General features: G+C 42.8%; 1 protein-coding gene across 1 annotated transcript; it reads right to left on the bottom strand.

The window, feature by feature from the left end:
• Positions 1 to 16,272: 16,272 nt before the first annotated feature.
• On the bottom strand, positions 16,273 to 16,723 carry LOC130865473 (40S ribosomal protein S19-like). The gene has a single exon (XM_057756542.1). It carries the CDS (start codon positions 16,714 to 16,716, stop codon positions 16,285 to 16,287), a length of 432 nt encoding a protein of 143 aa, XP_057612525.1. The 5' UTR covers positions 16,717 to 16,723; the 3' UTR covers positions 16,273 to 16,284.
• Positions 16,724 to 20,258: the final 3,535 nt, after the last annotated feature.

Raw genomic sequence — 20,258 nt, 5'->3', positions numbered from 1 at the left:
GGGACGATCCAGGAGCCAGGGACGATCCAGCAGACAGGGACGATCCAGCAGACAGGGACAAGCGGCCCTGAGCCAAAGATCCAGAGCCGCTCCTCACACTGGGCTTCCTCTCCAGGCGGTACTTGGCCTGACTCTTGCGGCGGCGGCGACCCATGAAACTGTCAGCTATGCCCTTGTGTTTTATTGTCCGGGAGCGATAGCGAGGCACTGTCTCTTCCAAGTAGGGATCTAAGTACTCCTCCCGGTCCTGGTTAGGCTGGCCTAAATGGCTTTCTTGATTCTGTTGCCCACCTACTTGCTCCTCCAGTTCATGCTGGCGACTCCTCCTCTTCCCTTTGGACCTTCCTGGCACCTTGCTTTTAGAGACCACCAATTCGCTGATCTCTCCAGACAGCCCAGATTCCTCCCCAGTTTCTGTCTCCTGGACTCTCAGCATCTCCATCCTTCTTCCTCCCTTCTCCAGGATTTCCACCTGGTCCTTATCTGAGCCCCTCACCATGCTTTCATCCCTGGGGACTCCAGGCCTTTCCACCCTTCTGGCTCCCTTGGGGACCCTCAACATGTTTAAATCCGTGGCGACTTCAGACACCTCCACCTGTCTTGCCTCCTCAGGGGCCCTCACAACATCCACATCTTCTGGGACTCCTTGCCCCTCTACCCTACTAGCTTCTCTGAATACCCCAGCCCTAGCGGGCTCCTGGGAGTCTTCTGGCTCCCGTCCTTCCTCCATAGAGGCGTAGAGTTTCCTGTTTTAGTCGGTCCACCCACTCAGGGCAGGTACCCACAGTTCACCATCTCCAACCCTTCTCGCAGCCTCTCTGGTGGGCGGCCTCGGCCTGGCCTACTCGTAGCCCTGGTTCCCCTGGAGACAGGCTACCGCGAAATGTTCTTCACAATCGGGGCTTATTTTCTGTCGGGAGAAAAAGAATCACTTCCCTTAAAGCAGCTCACTCCTTTTGTGACGTCTTCTCCAGCGTTCCAGAAGACTCTTGGCCAGGTATTTACTGCAACTTGGGCATTGATTCTTTAAGGGACACTTCCTTCAAGCTGAGTCAAGGGCATTTTTACAGTGGGGAGAAGATCAGACACAGTGGCTAAGTTTGAGTCAGTCTCTTCCTTCAAAGTTGAACAGGTAGAAGCTAACTAGCACTAACTGTAAGCTAACTGTGCACTCACGATGCGTGTGATGGGGGAAATAGAAATATGGGAACATCTTTCACAGTCTAGATGATGCGGGGAGCACTCCACTGAGCACTCTGGGAAGAATGTTTACCTGCATCTTACTGAAAATGAAGCAGAGGAATTCCCAGGGAACAAATTGCTCTGAATTGGGCCTGGCAGCCCCACAGTAATTAGGAGATAAGAATTACTGTTGTCGGGTGACGTGGTCAGACACGCGAGGAGGGGACATATCAACATCTAGGGCTAGATTGGAGTGATTTGAGAATTAAGAAACAATGGACCAAAGAAAACTTTGTGTGGCTTGGTCGCGTGGTTGTGTTCCTCTGTTCTAGGGAGGTTCTGAAATGAAGAATCACCTTTTAGAGATTCCTAGATGGCTAGGATTTTGCTCCAGGGCTGTGCTCTTGGCTTCTGTACACAGTTCAGATTTTCTCACGCTCAGCTTCACAGAACATGCCATGCATGACCAAGTGATTCAAGGCTTTGAACAGTTCTCTCCTTGATGTATTTAGCAGTTGTATTTGAAGTGTGGATGTGTATAACTGAGCAAAAGATGTGCTTGCCTATGAATGAAAAATAAGTAAATAAAAAGAAAAAGAAAGGACATGATTGCTCCTTGGTATGGCGGAGGAGGAAGTTTATTATAGATAAAAGGAACAGTATTGGTCCAGATAGGGACATCTGGGAGAATCCAGAGAGGACACAAGCAGACTGAGCTGGACCATTCAGGGAGAGGAGGAAGGGAAGTAAAGGAGAAGACGGGAGTCAGGTGCAGCAGCCAGGAGTCCTGTAACCAAAATATCTGGATTGTATAGGGCAGAGTCTCTGGCAGAAGGGCAGCCGAGTTCTTGGGCTGGAGAGCTCAGGGTCTAGGGTGGGGTATGAGAGCCATACCCTGTAACAGGTGGGGACTGAGGGATGCTGGGCTGCTTTGATGTGTTAAATAAGACACCTCAGCCATTTGTCCTGGGTTTGAAACATAACATTCTGTAATCATAATTATGACACAACAGTTTAGTTCTGACTCATTGACCTCCCCTTACACAGCACATTTATCTCTTTCTGGCCAATGCTATCAAAGAGCCCAAAGATGTGTCTCCAAGGTGGTTCTAAATCCAGACATGTCACTCAGGATTAACCTTTACACTATGGAGTTGTCATTAGTCCTCAGATAAAATATTCTGACATAAAGTAACTTAGAGGAGAAAGTCTTTCTTTGAACCTACAGGCTTTTGTCATCATAGCAAAGGATACATAGCAGGAACTTGAACCAGCTTGTCACATCCCAATTGAAACCAAGTAAAGACAGCTTCTTGGAAAGTTCCACCAGCCTGTCCCCAGTAAGATGGTGTTAAGGTTATTTGTTCAGTGGGAATTCTGGTGGAGCAAGCCCTAAGGGCCTGGTTGTCACCTGTCCCATGGCTTCTGGAGGTGTTGTTCCTACAGATTAGTGTCAGGCCTCCTGGCTTAGCAGCTAAAGGCTTCAAAGATTGGTGTTGGCCAAAGACCACGGAGAGACTTGGTATTGCCTGGGTGGCTGAAAAAAGCTGTCTCACTTCCTCTCGTTTACTTATTCCTTTCAGATCTGTCTGATGGCATTTGATGACTCAGATACTGGTAGCTCATTGGTTTATTTATTAAGTTTCCTGCTAAAAATACAGACAGGTGTGCCTCTTTCGTAGGCTTCACAGTCCAGGATAGCCAGGTTTCAGATGTAACTTCAGAGGTTCAGAGTTTTAAAATTTCCTTAATTGTCTTCTAAAACATTCATAGCTTTTAACCTGATGCTATAGCCTTTTGCTTTGATGCCAAACAGATGTAACTCTGTTCCAGGTTTCTTACAGACACCTGCAGATTCCTGGGAGAAGTTTTGCTGCTGTATCAAGAAATCTGGTCTGGTGAAAACTAAGTCTCCGGGGCCTATTTTGACTTCACCCATTTTTGAGCTTATCTTACAGGTCACACGTGCTGTCAAAGCTAAGGACAAACAGCAAAGGATTTTCCAAATATGCCAGGGCCTGCACCATCTCCTGGGACTTCACCATTGGTACCACCTCTCCTGACTCAAATGGGCACCTACCCAGTAATTGGAATCTGTTTTTTAAAAAATATTTTTTGCATACTACTATTTCTTTTTTTAAATTGATTTTTATTGAGCTCTACATTTTTCTCTGCTCCCCTCCCTGCCTCTCCCCTCCTGTTCAGCCATCTTCCAAGGTTCCTATGCTCCCAATTAACTCAGGGAATCTTGTCTTTTTCTACTTCCCATTAGATTATATCTATGTATGTCTCTCTTAGGGTCCTCATTGTTGTCTAGGTTCTCTTGGATTGTGATTTTTTTGGCAAGTTTTCTTTGCTTTATATTTTATAACCACTTATGACTGAGTACCTATGATAATTGTCTTTCTGGGTCTGGGTTACCTCACTCAAAATGATGTTTTCTAGCTCCATCCATTTGCCTGCAAAATTCAAGATGTCATTATTTTTTTCTGCTGTGTAATACTCCATTGTGTAAATGTACCACATTTTCTTTATCCATTCTTCAGTTGAGGGGCCTTTAGGTTGTTTCCAGGTTCTGGCTATGACAAACAATCCTGATAAGAACATAGTTGAGCACATGTCCTTGTGGCATGATTGAGCATCCTTTGGATATATACCCAAAAGTAGTATTACTGGGTCTTGAGGAAGGTTGTTTCCTAATTTTCTGAGAGATGGCCACACTGACATCCAAAAGGGCTGTACCAGCTTGCATTCTTAGCAGCAATGTAGGAGTGTTCCCTTTACTCCACAACCTCTCCAGCATAAGTTGTCATCAGTGTTTTTGATCTTGGCCATTCTTACAGGCTTCCAACCAAACATTCCACACTTCTTTTGGATAAGAATGTTAGAGGCTGAGGTGATGCTTTTAACTGAACACAGGTCAGAGTATGTCCCTTGGCAATTACTCAGCCAGGCATTTGCTCTTTCCAGTCAACTACTTTTCTGGATTACAAAGAAAAAGTTAAATTTTTCTTTCAACCATTTTTATCTTTTTTCCTTCTCTTGAATACTTGTCAGAGCCCTGGCAAGCATTCTGAGATACACTGGGCTCTCTCACTCCTAAGGAACTACATAAATTATTCAGAATTCTTCTGGAAAAAAAATGTCTCTTGCTTCTGATTCATTCATTCCATATTTCATTTGCATCAGTGAGCCATGGATATTTATTTTATACATTGAAATACAGGTTTTCTTCAATTTTCAAAAAATTAAGGCCAGCTAAATAGCTCATCCAGTAAAAGTGCTTGCTGTCAAGCCAATGGCCTGAGTTCAAGGCCTCAGATCCACGTGGTAAAAGGAAAGGGCACCTCCCCCTCTACAAACACAGACATATATACAAAATAAACAAATAAATGCTATTACAAAAGCTCTTAAATTTTAAGCATTGCAAAGGATCAAGGCAGGGAAAGAAAACATTTCTAATTTGGAGCCACATTAAAATACACTAGTAAGCACATAAAGATCTTCAATTTAGCTTTTTCTATTAAGCCAACTAGAATCAAAGATAACTATTTTTGTACAAAAAACTTTCAGTAATATAACTGCTTTGAAGAAAATAAAACTATTTACCAAGTGACTAGTTTTTTCTAATGATTTTAAACATATATGTGCTTAAATAAAAGAAAATATGGCATTATTCTTCAATCCCCATGTTCTAAGGCCAGAAGGAACAATGAAAGGTCCCTGAGCTGCTGGTGTATGGGATTCTGAAAGATGCTGATGCTGTAAAAAACAGAGTTTCCACTTTCAGCATAGCGGTTGGGCACATAGGAAATGGAAAGCAAGGGGGACCCCTGCAGTGTTGACCTGGAAGGTTCCAGATTCTCAGAAGGAGGAAGAATACAAAATGAGTGTGGAACATTTTAGGTACTGTCATGTAACGATGTGCCCAAAGGGATACTAAAAACTAGCAGGGCATGTCAAGAATACAATGGGGACAGAGGCTTAAAGTAAGAAGCGGCATCAATCTATCCACTAGAAGAAGAATACAGAGGCATATCCTGTTAGTGGTATACAAAGAGTGAACGGGGAGAAAGAAGAACACAAGGGTTTCTTTCTTTTTTTCTTTTGCTATTATTTATATAATGAAGCTGTCAGTAGATAGAAGAATTATACATAGCGCTTTCTTTTTCTTCCCTTTCTCCCTCCCTCCTTCCCTCCCTCCCTTCCTTCTTTTCTTCCTCCTTCCCTCTCTTTTTCTCTTGATAGTGTTTCTCTATACAACAGCCCTGGCTATTCTTGTACTAGTTTTGTAGACCAGGCTGGCCTTGAACTCACAGAAATCTGTCTGCCTCTGTGTCGCGAGTGTGGGGATTAAAGGTGTGGCCACTATGACCAGCTAGTTTTATTAAGTTTTAAGAAAATCTTTATAATCATTTTATGTGTATGTTACATGCAGATATAAAGAGAAATTCTTCCACTTTAATATAATATTTTATTCTCTGAGACATTCATATGTTTTGTTTATATTCAACCCCCATTTTTCCCCTTAAATCCTCCCAGATCCACCCTACCCTCCTAACTTTATGGCATCCCTTTCCCTTCCCTTTTTAAATATAGCTCCCAGAGACCAGTTTTCTTTCTAAAGCAAATCTTTTCACCCCAGCACCGTGCATTTTGTTTTTTTTTATTTCCATTTTGTTATGGACCTGATCTAATGTTGCATACATTTAATGCTATAAATGTATATTTGTCTGGCTCTGCATTGCCCGGCTTCTAGTAATAGCAGTAATGTTTTTTTTAACACATATTCTGGGTGTTAGTGGTTTAGGAGCACCTACAGTTAGTTCTGTATTGATACTTTCCTTCCTTCACTATGGTGATGGTGAGGGTGGTGGGTGGGGGCGGGGGGGTGAACTATAGCCAGAGACAGAAATAAAGGCTCAGTGACAGGAAGGGGAGGAGAGGGGAGGAAGTGGTTATGCACAATCCAGATGCAGATTTCTCAATCCCTTTAAGAGAAGATCTCAGTTCTCAGTTTAATTCTCATCACATTCGCGCAATGGCACGTTTCTTCACATAGCAACCCGACACACACTCCATGTTGAAGCAGCACAGATACTCTATATAGATGGGTTCCTCGGAGGTCTCTATACTTTTATATCTTGACTTTGTCTTTAATACCGCTACTGAGATCTGCCAAATTTCTGCCATTTTCTTCAGTATTTAGTGCCCTCTGGTGTTTACAAAGAGGCAGTCACAATGAGTTTTGTTCTGAGCTGTTTTCACCTTAGGATTTCTGGGTGCAGGTGAATTTTATCTATAAAACTTTTATCTTGGGTTCAAATATTTGCAAATTTGTAACAAAAATTGAAGAACTGTCAGGACACTGAATTCAGGGGAGGAATTTAAAAGTTATCTGAAATTCCCATTTTTCAAATGAGGAATGAAAATTGCCTGAACACAGTTACAGGGTTGGAGAACGGCCTTCATTTACAGAGTCAGGAAATGAACCCCGTCTCCTTTCATCTGCAAATCTCATCTCTCACCGGTGTAGCAGAAGTGTGTAGGAATACAAGCGAAGGTAATACTGGAGGTCAGATGAGGCGTGGAGTTCCGTGGGTACTGTATTACTTCCGGGGCATTTCCCTGCTCCTACTGACTTTTCTCATCCTTCCTTCTAATCCTAAAGATCTGCGTTTGCCGTCACAGAGTCTTTGAATGACTTCACATGTCTTAACACTGGCTTCAGTCTTCCCATCTGTACACTCAGCTCTGCTACCCAGGGACACCCAGTCTAGTGGAGGTAGTGGAGATACCGACACACGTGTAAAACAGCAGTGCATCCTGCATTCTAACCTGTAACACAGGCTAACATGGTTAAAGTAGAGAGCTTGTGATGGTTTGGGTCTCTGCCAGTTGTCACTTCTTGTCAAACCCTAGCTTAACTCTTTAGACCACTATTCTATCAACAGCAGTAGCAAAATTGAAATTCATTGTGTTCCTTCCTGTAAGTTGTTTATTAAACATTGCCCTGAAATATAGTGAATCTACACTCTGTAAATGGTTTTGTACCTCCAGTTCTGATGACTCAAGTTCCATTCCTGGGTCCCACACAATGGGAATGCTGATTCGCACAAATTGTCCTCAGACCTCCACATGTGGTCTGTGACATTGTCACTTTACCCCCCCAAATACCTTTCTTTTGTTTGTTTTTCAGAACTTGGTGATTTTGACTAGTGAACTAGCAAGAATGTTGGAATCCAGAGCCACATGGTCTTGTGCTGTCTTTAGTCCCCGTGTTGGCCGATCATTGTCAACCCCTGTGTCTGGCTAAAATCCATACCTTTGACATATACTCCTATTAGCTTCACTGGACCCCAAAAGCTATCCATAACCTCACAGCCGGTCCTACCATGCTGCTCCCAGCTTATCTAGGGGCACTCCCTACCTGCCTGCAATCAGTTCTAAGTACATTGTCACACAGTATCTGAGACCTATGGTGGAAGTATCTGCATTACAACAACCCACACCTACCCGTGGTTCCCACTAACATGTTTGATAAATGCCTTTATTTGGATTCTTTTGGTCTTCAATTAATAAAATCTTCATGGTGGAGCATGAAAATTTCTGGGAAACTTGAATCCATGGTCCAGGTCACAGCCACCCAGATTTGGCTCAGTAATAAGATCTTGTTGCCTTTGAAGTGAGGGCCACGTATTTGGAGCCAACTAAGTTTTCCCTGAGATCTATAAAGAGTTATGTAGTAACCACATAGAGATGAAGCCTCAGGTGATACATTTTTATATTTAGATAGAAATTAATGTATGGGGCTGGAGAGATGGCTCAGAGGTTAAGAGCATTGCCTGCTCTTCCAAAGGTCCTGAGTTCAATTCCCAGCAACCACATGGTGGCTCACAACCATCTGTAATAAAGTCTGGTGCCCTCTTCTGGCCTTCGGCATACACACAGATAGACTATCGTATACATAATAAATAATAAATAAATATTAAAAAAAAAAGAAATTAATGTATGTTTCAGCATCAATGAAATGACCCAATGATATGTTGCAATGAGTATGAAAGGAAAGGAAACAAGAGAGGGCTAACTGCTTGCATGGCCTGCCGGAAGAGCAATGACAGAACAGAATGCAGGTAGTAGGGGATGCCTTTAGAAAGGATGCATCAAGGTCGGACCAGTGAGCATGTGGATAATGTCAAAGAAAAGGTGTATGTTTAGGTGTATGTTTGCATGCAGGATCATGCATAGCTGTATAAGAAGTACTTATATTTTCTTCTCCAAGTCAGTGTTCTCATCTGCCTGACTTTAAATGGGAAATGAAAGATAAATGGTTAAGCTTGGAACAGAAGACCAGAATAAGAAATATCAGTTAATTAAACAGATAGCAAAGGATGGGCCAGCAGTATCTAGAGAATATCACGGTGTGTTACCTAATGTATTGGGTGACCTTTCTGCTTTCCTTGACCAACTCACTCTAATTCTATTTGCTTCCCCCCTCCACATATAGTGTAGCTGAGCCAAATCCAATAAAAAGGCAACCACGGAAATAATATTTTACATTTGTTCCAAATAGTCAGCACAATGTCCTCGTGCCTACTCACCATAAATAATTGCATTTTGAAATTCCCTGAATCTATTCCCAACATAATTGAGTACGCTAACATAATTATAGCCAGTGATCTAATTGGTAAACCTTTGAAAGTATTTAGAAAAGAAAAAAAAGGGACATCAGAGGCTGTGAAACCACGAAATGCAGCAAGGCAGTAACATCTTGACATCTACTGACCCTTCCTGGAGTTGTTCAGGGGGAGGGGTTGAAAGAGGTAAACGCTCACCCAGTCTTTCTGATGGTTAATCTCTGAGATCTGCGCACACAAAATGAAAATGCTCCCATATAACAGGAAGGAAGGGCAGAACAGAATCAGCTCTACGCAGGATTTTACTTTACTCCATGAGACCATGGGTCCTAAAGTTGGGAAGGTGAAATGACAGACACGACCAATGCAAAATCACATTGCCTAAACAAACCCCAATTTCATGCACTGGAAATTGCTTCTAAACAGGTAGAGAAGTTGATCAAAATGGAGCTGGCTCTTTTCCTACTCTTTCTATTTCTTTTAAGGGTGCTGATGTTTGCACGATAAAGACTCTGGCAATATGTTCAGCAGCTTCTTTTCTTTCTGTTTAAACTGGGATGATTCTGTAGGTATTGTTGTTACCACTGCATTAATTAAAACCACCTAAAGCTACAAAATATAAACTTCTATATATTCCTGGATGTAAAATGAATATTTTACATCCTAAACCATCAGGGCACTATGGGTATTGGTTCTTGTATTATTTAAGAGGACATGTAGATACATCTCCTCCCGGATTACTTTCACTGAGCTTTTAGGACTGACAGCGAACCATCATTTAAAGCCAAACACAAGTTACAAATCCTCAGAGACTCCAGCGCAGGATGATCAGTGGCTGGTCCTTGTTAGAGGGAATGTACCAAAGGCATACATCTTCTTTAGGATCCAAAACCTTGAAACAGCAGATTATTTTTCTTAGTGTATCTTCTGTTATCATAACACAATTCTTAAGAATGCAAATGGTACAAGGGGACAAGATCCTTTTCATGGTAGAGGAAAGAGGGGGAACACAGTCTGGAAAGTTCAGTCTGGAAGACTGTGTGTGAGGGGATGTCCTCGGGGATGTTCTGTCTTTATCTCTACCTCTGCCCTCATCTCCATTATTCTATTTTTTTTCACTAAAATTATTTGCCAAGGCCCGGCAGTGGTGGCACATGCCTTTAATCCCAGCAATCAGGAGGCAGAGGCAGGTGTATCTATGTGAGTTCGAGGCCAGCCTGGTCTACATGAGCTAACTAGTTCCAGGACAGGTTCCAAAGTTACAGAGAAACCCTGTTTCTAAAAAAAAAAAAAAAAAAAAAAAAACAAACAAACAAAAAGTCAATATGCCTTAGATACTTAAACTTGATTTACTATCCCCAAAACACATTTAGACAAAAGTACATTGTATATTACAAACAAGCACATGTTCTCTCACAGAAAGTCTTTGCAGCCATGCAGTAAAATATAAGTAACACAAGAAAATAAAACTAAGATGTCCAGATAAACCTCTCAGTCTGCAGCAGACTCTAAGCACTTATTCTTGAGGTGAAATTAGGTCAAAAATTTCATCCTTAAAAACATGTGTTCACATCTTAAACCTAAGTGCAGGATGTGAGGACTTGTCTGAGGCTTTCCCAGGACATTAGTTGTCTTTCGTGCATGCTCAGATATTGTTGTCTCTGTGATTTAGCTTTCTGACATCATTACTTCGAGGTCTTTACGTGTGTGTGGGGGGGTGGGTGGTTGGTTGGGTGGGTGGGTGTGGGTGTGTGTGCCAAAGAACAGCCCCTGACTAGTGTGACCTAGTGTCCTGTGATCAAGGTCGTCAAATCTGCTCAATTTGATTGATGCTAGACTGCCACTTCCCTTCCTTGCTATTATTTATTTTAGAAAAGTTGTAATCCTAAATCATTTCCCGTCCCTTTGGGAAGTAAGTCTAAAAATCTACCTCCTTGTTTTGCAATCAAAACAATGCCTCTCTCAAGATGGGTAAGTTTCCCCTTTGCCGGATGGTACCAAGTGAGATGCCAGTGTTTGCAGGAGGGAGGGTGTCTTACTCCAGCAGCTGTTTTATTCTTAAGTTGTAAAACCAGCCCGTGTAAGAAGAATCAAGCATAAGTAATTATTTTAAGCAAGATGGATTAGTCATGAAGGCCTTTGATGCTATCACCCCACTCCTTAAACCAAATGTACTCTTTGTCTCTGTGGAGCTGAGTGGAAGGACTTAGCTGCACTCTCTGCTCTATTGCTGATACTAGTTGTGGAACACAACCAACTTCTAGGTCATGCATGGTGGCTCACAGCTGTCATCCAAGCATTCATGATGCTGAGGCTGGAAGATTCCTATGAGTTTAAGGCCAGGTTAGGCTACATAGTGAGTCTGGTACTATACAATAGAATGAGACTCTGTCTCCAATAGGGCAAAATGCACTCCTCTGCCTGCTGTTTTGTCCAGGACAACTTTCAAAACATTTCTTTCCTGTAATCATCTTCAGAATTAGGAATCATTGGAGTGCTGTGAGAGGCTCCAACTGGTTCCTTCTGTTGTTCTGTTCATTTTTGGCTCATAATGTTTAGGGAATCAGAATATCATTTCCTGGAACTTCATCTTGAATTTGTGATTCTTTTGGAGCTTCTTGCTATGGCTTTACAGTAGCAGCTGAGTGTTCCAAGGAATGTCTTGTTATTATTATTGTATTGACAATAACCATTTAATAATATCATTACGTTTTATGCAGCGTTTCACTTGGAGTTTTATAGCAGTTAAACATATATAGCTCCATGAGGGTATATATGTATTCAAAGACACTCAAGTGGTCAGTCACCTACTTAGATTTAATTTACTGGAGAGTATAGTTTTCTGAGTCTAAATTTTAGTAAAAACATGTTTCTTAGAATCACTATATATATGCAGTTCAATATTATTCCATTTATACAGGATCATTTCAGAAACAGGAACTATATAAGTCCGAGTTTGTTGACTATTTCCCGAGTCAGGCTAACAGACACTCAGAAAGCAAAGCTTTGTAAGCATCCTTTCCTTTTGAGATCTTTTGTCCATTTTGAATACACAATTCAAGTAAAACAAAACAAGGAATAAATTGCAATACTTGATTATGAAGCCCTCCTTGAAGTCGGAGAGAGATGGCTCAGTGTTTAAAGCATTTGATGCTCTTTCTGAATATCCATCAGTTCCCAGCACCTGTGTTGGGTGGCACACAACTGACTTTAACTCCATTTTCTGTCCCGACCAGCGGGACACGAACAGGAGCACAGCACGAACCTTGAAGGAAGAGGAATGAAAGGGGCAAGAGACATGAGAAATGAACACAAGTCTTTATTCTGATTAAGCTGCTGACTTTATTTTTTCTCAGGAGCATTATATAGCAAAAAAACAGGGAGGAGGGTAAGATGTTGGAATGTCAGGTCTGGAGACTCCCTAGCTGATAGGAAGAGATAAGGGGATGCTGAGGGTCTGTAAATGTTTACAGGGGGAAATGTCAAATACTTCTGGAGCTTGCAGGTCTGCAGGCCTGTAGACACTCTTAATTCACAGGGAAATAAGGATTATATCCTAGGCCTGGAACTTGCCTTACAGAGGTGACTTACTTAATTTGTGACTAAGATCGCTATAACCAAATACAGGTCTTTGCTCCCGGCAATTTCCAAGCAATCCAGTGCTGTTGTCTGATCTATCTAGATACCTGAACTCAAGTGCACACATTCACACACAGATACACATGCAAAATTAATAAAATAAAATACAGGAAGACCCTTTTAAGTTAATAAAAGGAGTTTCTCTGTTTTAATTTCATTTTAAATTCATACCAACTGAAACCAAAGTAGAGAGACAAACTAATATATTTTTCTATTAAGAATTTCTAGTGCATACTGTCATGGGGAGAAAAATGTTTTGGGGAGGTTCAAATATTTTATTGCAAACTGGCCAGTGGTAGCACAGACCCTTAATTCCAGCACTGGGGTGGCACAATCAGATCTCTATGAGTTTGAAGTCAGCCTGGTCTACAAAGCAAGTTCCAGGACAGTCGGGACTGTTACACAGAGAGACCATGTCTCAAACAGACAAACAGATTCATTACTGGAGGGAGAAACTGCTTGGTTACTATCAAGAGATGATTTTGCCATATGCTGAGAGTAACCCTCATGAACCCTCAGGCACAATGCTAAAATTAACATCAGGCTTCTCATTTAATGTTCATAATGACAGAGTTTGGATCCTATCTCTGCTCCTGTTTTATTGTGACTTGTGATTGTTTTCATCCTAGACATTGCTGAGAAACCGGTTATATCACCACATATTCCTCTCGCAAGTCTTAAGGATCTAGGATGGATAAGCCTTCAATAGGATGCATCAAGAACAAGGCTAACAATTAGATAACATGAAGACCTTTATCAGCTAGAAACCCTATCGAAAAATTCAGAGATTAAAAGCAAGGAGTTGTATATTTGTAGTAAAATGAGTATATTAGTGTAGGTTTTTGTTGCCCCAGTAAAACACCCCAACAAAAGAAATATAAGGGAGAAAGGTCTTATTTTGACTCATAGTTCAAGGATACAGTCTATCCTGGCAGGGAAGTCAACATGGCAGGAGCCTGAAGCAGTTGTTTACATAATGCCCATGACCCAGAATGCTTCTTTATTTATCCAGTCTAGGATCCCAGTCAGGGAATGGTCTCTAAATAGTGGGTGGTACTTCTCAACTCAGTCAATCTGATATAATTCTCCACCATGGCTCAGGTGATTCCAGATTGCCTCAGACTAACAACTGAAGGATTCTGTCTGGGCCCAACACCTCCCTAACTGACCTTTTTCCTTTTTTGACAGTGGTAGAAAAACGACGTCAGAAGATCTGCTGATAGAAGCATAAGCACTTGCTTGGCTTGCTATTCCCTGATGTCCTTCAGGATCTCCATGTGTCTCTTCACATTCTGGAAAGTTTTGAAGATGAAATCTTCTGTCTCTCAAGGAGACAGAGAGAGGAGTCACTTGGGTTCTGGGTGTAATGAGAAAAAAAATCTGTAGAAGAAAACAAGAAGGAAGACTTCAGTTAGCCTAGAGACAGGCAGAGTGGATGTGGGCAGTGAGAGTCAGGGGCAGGTTTTCCTCAGCATAAAGGCAAGAGATGTGTGACTCCTGAAACTGTAAGCATCTAAACTCTGGCTTCTGAAAATGCCTTAAGAAACAACCAAACCCAAGAGAAGGGCTGGGCTGTGTGTAGGCAGTGGAGAGACAGAATACTTTTTCTCCTGCTGTCTAAGTGGGTAAACGCCTATAAGATAACCTCTGCAGACCTCGCTGTGTTAAGGTGAGAAAGAAACATTATTGTCATTTTTATGTCTAAGGATTCAAGGGATGTGAGAAGTATGGCTTAGAGCAAGTGCCCATGGGAATCTGATACTCACCCTATCTACACCAAGGTGAAAGGAGCATTGGGTCTCTGGTAAGGTTTTAGTTTTTTTGTTATTATTTTTTTATTTTTTGGTTGTCCTTTCAGAGAACAGTAATTGGGTCTAAAGCTGGTTTATTGATTTTTATCCTGCTTTATTTCATTGGCTTGTTTTTGATGTAGAGCCATTTGCTCCCTGTCTCAGAGGACCTGCATCCTAAATCTAAGCCAAGTGTACAGCTAGTTTAAGGGAGTTTTCTTTCTGGAGTCTTGGTGTAACATTCAGAATCCCTGCCTGGTTACTATTAATAATGGGGACAGAAGCTTCCACCATCACCAAACACTGAGTAATATGCCAGGGCCAGCAGTAGTGGATCTCATGTCGCCTCTAGTCCATGAGGGAGGTATTTTTAGTAGTTCTATTTCAGAGAGGAAACTGAGACTCCAACGGCACCAGTGCTTCTCCCAAGGTGACTCAGCTGGCTTTGTAAAGGGTTCAGGAGCTCTTCCTGGGGGAAAAGGTCAGCAGAATATGGCTTCAACTTTCTTGCTTTTCCCTTCTTTCACTGTCTTAAAAAAAATGCTTCCTGTATTTATCAATGAAGTCAGATCATGGCCTGTATACAAGACAGTAAACATGGGTGAAAGCCAGAGACATTGACAGTTTAAGAAAACCTGTATGAAAATGTGGAATGTGGACTTCACAGTATGGAGGTAGAGATAATGGCAAAGCTAGTTGGATGGGATTTTGAGTTTTAATATTTTGATTAATCTTTTTACATACATTTTGTCTATTTAATTAATTTCTTCATTTTACATCCTGACAGCAGCTTCCCCTCCCACCCTTTCTCCCTCCTTCCCTCCTTTTTCCTCTGCATTCCACTCCTTTGGTTCTGTTCAGAAAGGGGTAGGCCTCCTCTGAGTTTGATTTAATTTTTTTTTTAATTGCAAACAATTTGAGCCAGATGGATCTCTGTGAGTTCAAGGTTAGCCTGGTCTACAGAGGGGGTTTCAGCACAATCAGGGAAACCTTGTTTGAAAAAAAGAAAAGAAAAGAAAAGAGAAAATAAAAGAAAGAAAACAATTTGAGGAATGGCCCCTTGTGCCCCAGGCTGAACTTCAACTCATTACGTTCCAAAAATGACCATTAACCACCGATCCTCTGCCTTTACCTCCAACAGCTAGGATGACAGATAGGGCTCACCCGTCTGTGTGGCCATGTAGAAAACTCAGGTTTATTTCAGTCTCTATGTACTTGTATCTTCCTTCCTTGGTCAGAATCCGGGCTCCACTCCCAGTGGGTGGACAGAAGCCACTCAAGAGCTTTGCCCTTTGAGATAGGACTTTGATTACACGTTTATCTTAGTATTTGAGGAAATGGCTCTAAGCTATGAAGGTGAAACTGGTCATCTGACTCAGTCTGAGGCAGGGTTTCTGTATATTTCTTCCACTTCCCCAACTTCATTACAGATATTGCAATAATGTAGTCATCACTAAGCTCCGGGTAAAGAGAAATGTGCACATGGAGGGGTGCTGGTTAGTGCCACAGCCTGCATTCTAAGGTATGCAGAGCAAGTTTGCTTTCCTTTTATGATTTACTTATTTTTTCTCTTCATGTATTTACTTGTGTGCATCTGTACATGAGTGCTGACACCCACTGAAAACAGAATAGTTGATGGATCCCATAGAGCTGGAGTTGCAGGTGGTTGTGGGTCACCTAATGTGAATTCTGAGAGCCAATCCTTCATCTTCTGAAAGTCCAGGCATCGTTTGTAATTATGAACTGTCTCTCTAGATGAAGCTTACTGTCTTCATCAAATGCACACTACTTCAATTTCTCCAGGAAGTGTCGGTGTGCTCTGATGCCAAGGAGAGGCTATTAGCAGTGACAGGCATTCCCGCTAGGTGGGGTTGCTCCATCTACTCGAAGGCAGTTATCATTCATGGTGTCTGACCTTGAAATGCAAAGGAAGGTTCTCAGCTGCCAATGTAATCAAAATTGCCCTAATACATTTCTTTTTCTTTTCTTTTTCTTTTTTATGAATGAGGCAGTTTATTAACCCAGCATCCTTTGTTCTAATGCTTCTTGTTGGCAGCTGCCACCTGTCCGGCAATCCTGTCCAGATCTCTCTGTCCCTGAGGTGTTAGCTTGCGGCCCCCATCTTGGTCCTTTTCCACCATTTTCAGTCCCTCCAGGGCTTGGAGAACGCGGCGGGCCACACTCTTGGAGCCTCTGCTGAAGTGGCTGGGCCTGACACCGTTTCTCTGCCGTCCTCCATAGATCTTGGTCATGGAGCCAACCCTGGCACCACCACGCAGGTACAGGTGCCGTGCTGTAGAGGCAGCTCGTGTGTAGAACCAGTTCTCATCATAGAGGGCAAGCTCTTTGGCCAGCTTGACTGTGTCCACCCATTCAGGGACTTTCAGCTTCCCGGACTTTTTGAGGAAGGCTGCCAGAGCTCTGACGAACTCCTGCTGGTTAACGTCTTTTACAGTAACTCCAGGCATCCCTCCGTTGCCCACCTATAACCCCTTTTGGACCCCCGGATTTGTGGCCATAGCATGTCCGGGCTTGCTGCTCGCACGTGGCCGCAGCTCCAAGGGGCGGAGCCACCCCAAGCCGGGCTTCCTGCAGTCCCAGGCACGAGCTCTTGGGGCCAGACAGCCCGGGTCCCGTGGCCCCGCGCACAGCCCGACCCAGAGCTCTGGCTTACTGTGCGGCCTCCCCTAATACATTTCTGCCACCAAATCTCATTGAGTACAAACGTAGCTGACATCTTCTGTAAATTCACAGAATACATTACACATCAAGAGGGTAAAAGCCTTGGAAGAATCCCTTTTGCCATACTTTTATTTCATTGGATAGGTTCCAAATAACTATGAGCACCCTCCTCCATCTCCTTTGTTTCTCGTTAAAGAGCCACGTAACATCCTATGGAATATCCTTAGATGAATTCTGCATTGTTCAAAAGGACCAGGGCCTGAATATCAATGTAAGAAGACACTCATGATCCCTTCACACCTACTCATTCTGTGGGACACACATGGTGTGTTGAGCCCTGGAGACTTGTGTGGTCTTTCAAGCAAATGTGACCTAAGCAGCTGGAACCTCTGACACCAGCTGCCTGGTGTCTGTGTCATTGGCTCAGGCCAATCAGCTAACACATGATGTTGGTTATTCTTCAACTTTTAGGTTTTAGTTCACTGGCCTTTTCGAAAAAACAGGAGGTCGGTGTGCAAGATCCTCACCCAAAGGCAGTCTTCGAAGCGTAGCTTTGCTCACAGTTGAGTTGTGCTTAACACTCGTACATGAGCCGGGCTTGCTATGGTTTTTGTTTGTCATTTAAAATGTTATACATGGAAAACACATGCAATTGATTTCATGCACAAGCATAAATATGATATTGTAGTCAACAAAGAGAAATAATAAATTTTCATGTTTTTCAAAATGATGTTTTACCAGCATTAGGAGCTAACCCAAGAGTTCCTCAGTGGCTGAGTCAGTTTCCTTTTGTTGTTGTTTTTTTATTATTTATTTTTATTCTTATTGTTGTTTTTCAAAGAGGACTGACCTGGAGCTCCTTATGTAGTGGAGACTAGCTTTGAACTCTTGATACTTCTGTCTCAACTTCCTAGTGTGAGTCATGGTTTAGACCCAGGAATCCTCACCAGGCAGAGGTCTTCACCATGTGCCGGTCTGTATAATCTTGTCACAGAAGGGCCAGGTCAATAAGATAGAGGAAAGGGCGTTTGTGGACTGATGTGATGAAGGGAAGTACCTGACCTTGGAAAGGAAAATCATACAGAGTTCTCAGATAATATTATTTTATGATTTTTAGGCATTTCCCACCCCCTTCATGGAGCTTTGCTTCATGCCAAATATCCAAGCAGCATAAACGTGACTAACACTTTGTGAGCTCCCAGGTGCCTGTGATCTCTGTTAGCAAGTAGCCAGATGGCAGAAGCTTCAGGTTTCTCAATAGCACCGAATTTAACACACTGAACGAGGCTTTGCTTTTCACTGAATCTCGGTGTGAAGGAAGCTTGCGGTTCCTGCACTCCAGCCTGTAGGGGTCGGGTCTCAATGAGGTTGAATGACCCCAGCTATTCTTTTCAGCCCATTCCCAGACAGTACATATTTTGTTCTGCTATTTCCCTGTGAGATACCAATCTCTGTTCTCTCCTGAAGCAGCTGCAGAAATGGATTCAAGAGTAAAGCAGCTTCGCAAGGTGCTTTCGTTTATTAGTCTTATTATTATAAGCAGTTTCCTTATGTGCTTTATACATTTGAATGTTAAGCAGCATGAAATGTGTCTTTATAAGCAGTTAAGTCCTAAACGAGAGTTCCTATGGCTTCTGCCATCAGGTACATTTTCTATTTTGCATTAAAATAACAATGCGTTTGCACTTGGAACCAGCTGTAGTATGCGTTATGAAATAAACCGTAGTGGGCTTTGGAGAATGTGATTCGAAACAGAAACCCAAGACTCAAACACCCGGTGGAATCCAGAGGTGAAGCAGGTACACTATAGAACTGGAGCAGGTGAACTGGTGATTGTACACTCCAGAGAGTGAGTGCCATCTGAGATAGACAAGCACTGCTGGACCACAGAGTGATAACTGTTCATTCTCAGCATCCTTTGCTATAAAACCAGAAGCATTAAACATCAGTAACCAATCTCCAAGCATTAAGTGTGTGGCATGCAGACCAGTGGGCTATGCTTCACTGTTTGTCCCCTTAAAGAGGCTTAGTCCCACCTCCACATTCCCTTAGAGACTGGAGGTTTCCAGACTAAAGATCCCCTCTGGTGTCCTTTTTCTCTCTAGAACTGAAATTTAGCAGATGATTGTAAGTGGTTCAAGCTTCTAACAGTTAATGAGCCAGCAGGGGGACCCCACAGACTGCGTGACTCACAACTATAGGAATAGATTTTCAAGATCTATCCACAACAAAAACAAAGCAACAGACAATTCTTTTTTTATTTAATTTTTTTCCATTTTACATACCAATGCCAGTTCCCCTTCCCTCCAGAATCTTCTCCTACCTCCTTACCTCTGCCCCCATCCCACCACCCATCCACTCCTCAGAGGGAGGGTAAGGCTTCCCTTGGGGAGTCAACAAAGTCTAGTATACTAAGTTGAGGCAGGACCAAGCCCCTCCCCACTGTATCAAGACTGAGAAAGGTATCCCACCATAGGAAATGGGTTCCAAACAGCCAATTCATGTACCCAGGACAAGTCCTGGTCCCACTACTAAGGACCTCTCCAACAGATGAAGCCACATAACTGTCATGCACATTCAGAGGGCCTAGTTCAGTCCCATGCAGGTTCCCCGGCTGTCAGTCCAGAGTCCGTGAGCTTGCACTAGCTCAGGTCAGCTGTCTCTGTGGTTTTCCCAGTCACGAACTTGACTCCCCTTGCTCATATGATCCCTCCTCCCTCTCTTCAACTGAACGCAAGGAGCTCAGCCCCGTGCTTGGGTATGGATCACTGCATCTGCTTCCATCAGTTTCTGGATCTAATTCTGATGACAATTAGGGTAGTCACTAATCTGATTATAGGGGAAGGCCAGTCCCAGAACACTGTCCACTATTGCTTAGATTCTTAGCTAGGGTCATCCTTGTGATTTCCTGGGCATTTCCCTAGCACCAGGGTTCTTCCTAACCCCATACTGGCTCCCTCCATCAACATATCTCTTTCATTGCTCTCCCTCTCTGTCACTCCCCCAACTTGGCCATCTGGACCCTCATGTTCCCATCCCCTCCCTTCTACCCCCACTTTCACTTTACCCAGGAGATCTTAAATATTTTCCCTTCCTGGGGCCCTCCATGTCAACACACAATTCTTTAGAGCAGCAACCAGCTTCTGGGTTGTCTGGTCATCAATTTGAATTGTCACGGCCCTACCAGCCCTGGCTTTGATTTGTCTACAATCCCATTAATCGGCATCCTCACAGTTGTTCAGAGTTCAGGAGCTCTTCTCCTGAACTCTCGTCCACATGTGGAATACAGCTCAATTGCTGGAGGAAACACGCTCTGTCATGTGAACTG

The sequence above is a fragment of the Chionomys nivalis genome, chromosome 23 (assembly GCF_950005125.1).
Source record: "Chionomys nivalis chromosome 23, mChiNiv1.1, whole genome shotgun sequence".
Taxonomy (NCBI): Eukaryota; Metazoa; Chordata; class Mammalia; order Rodentia; family Cricetidae; genus Chionomys; species Chionomys nivalis.
This window is presented reverse-complemented; position numbering and strand designations above follow the sequence as displayed.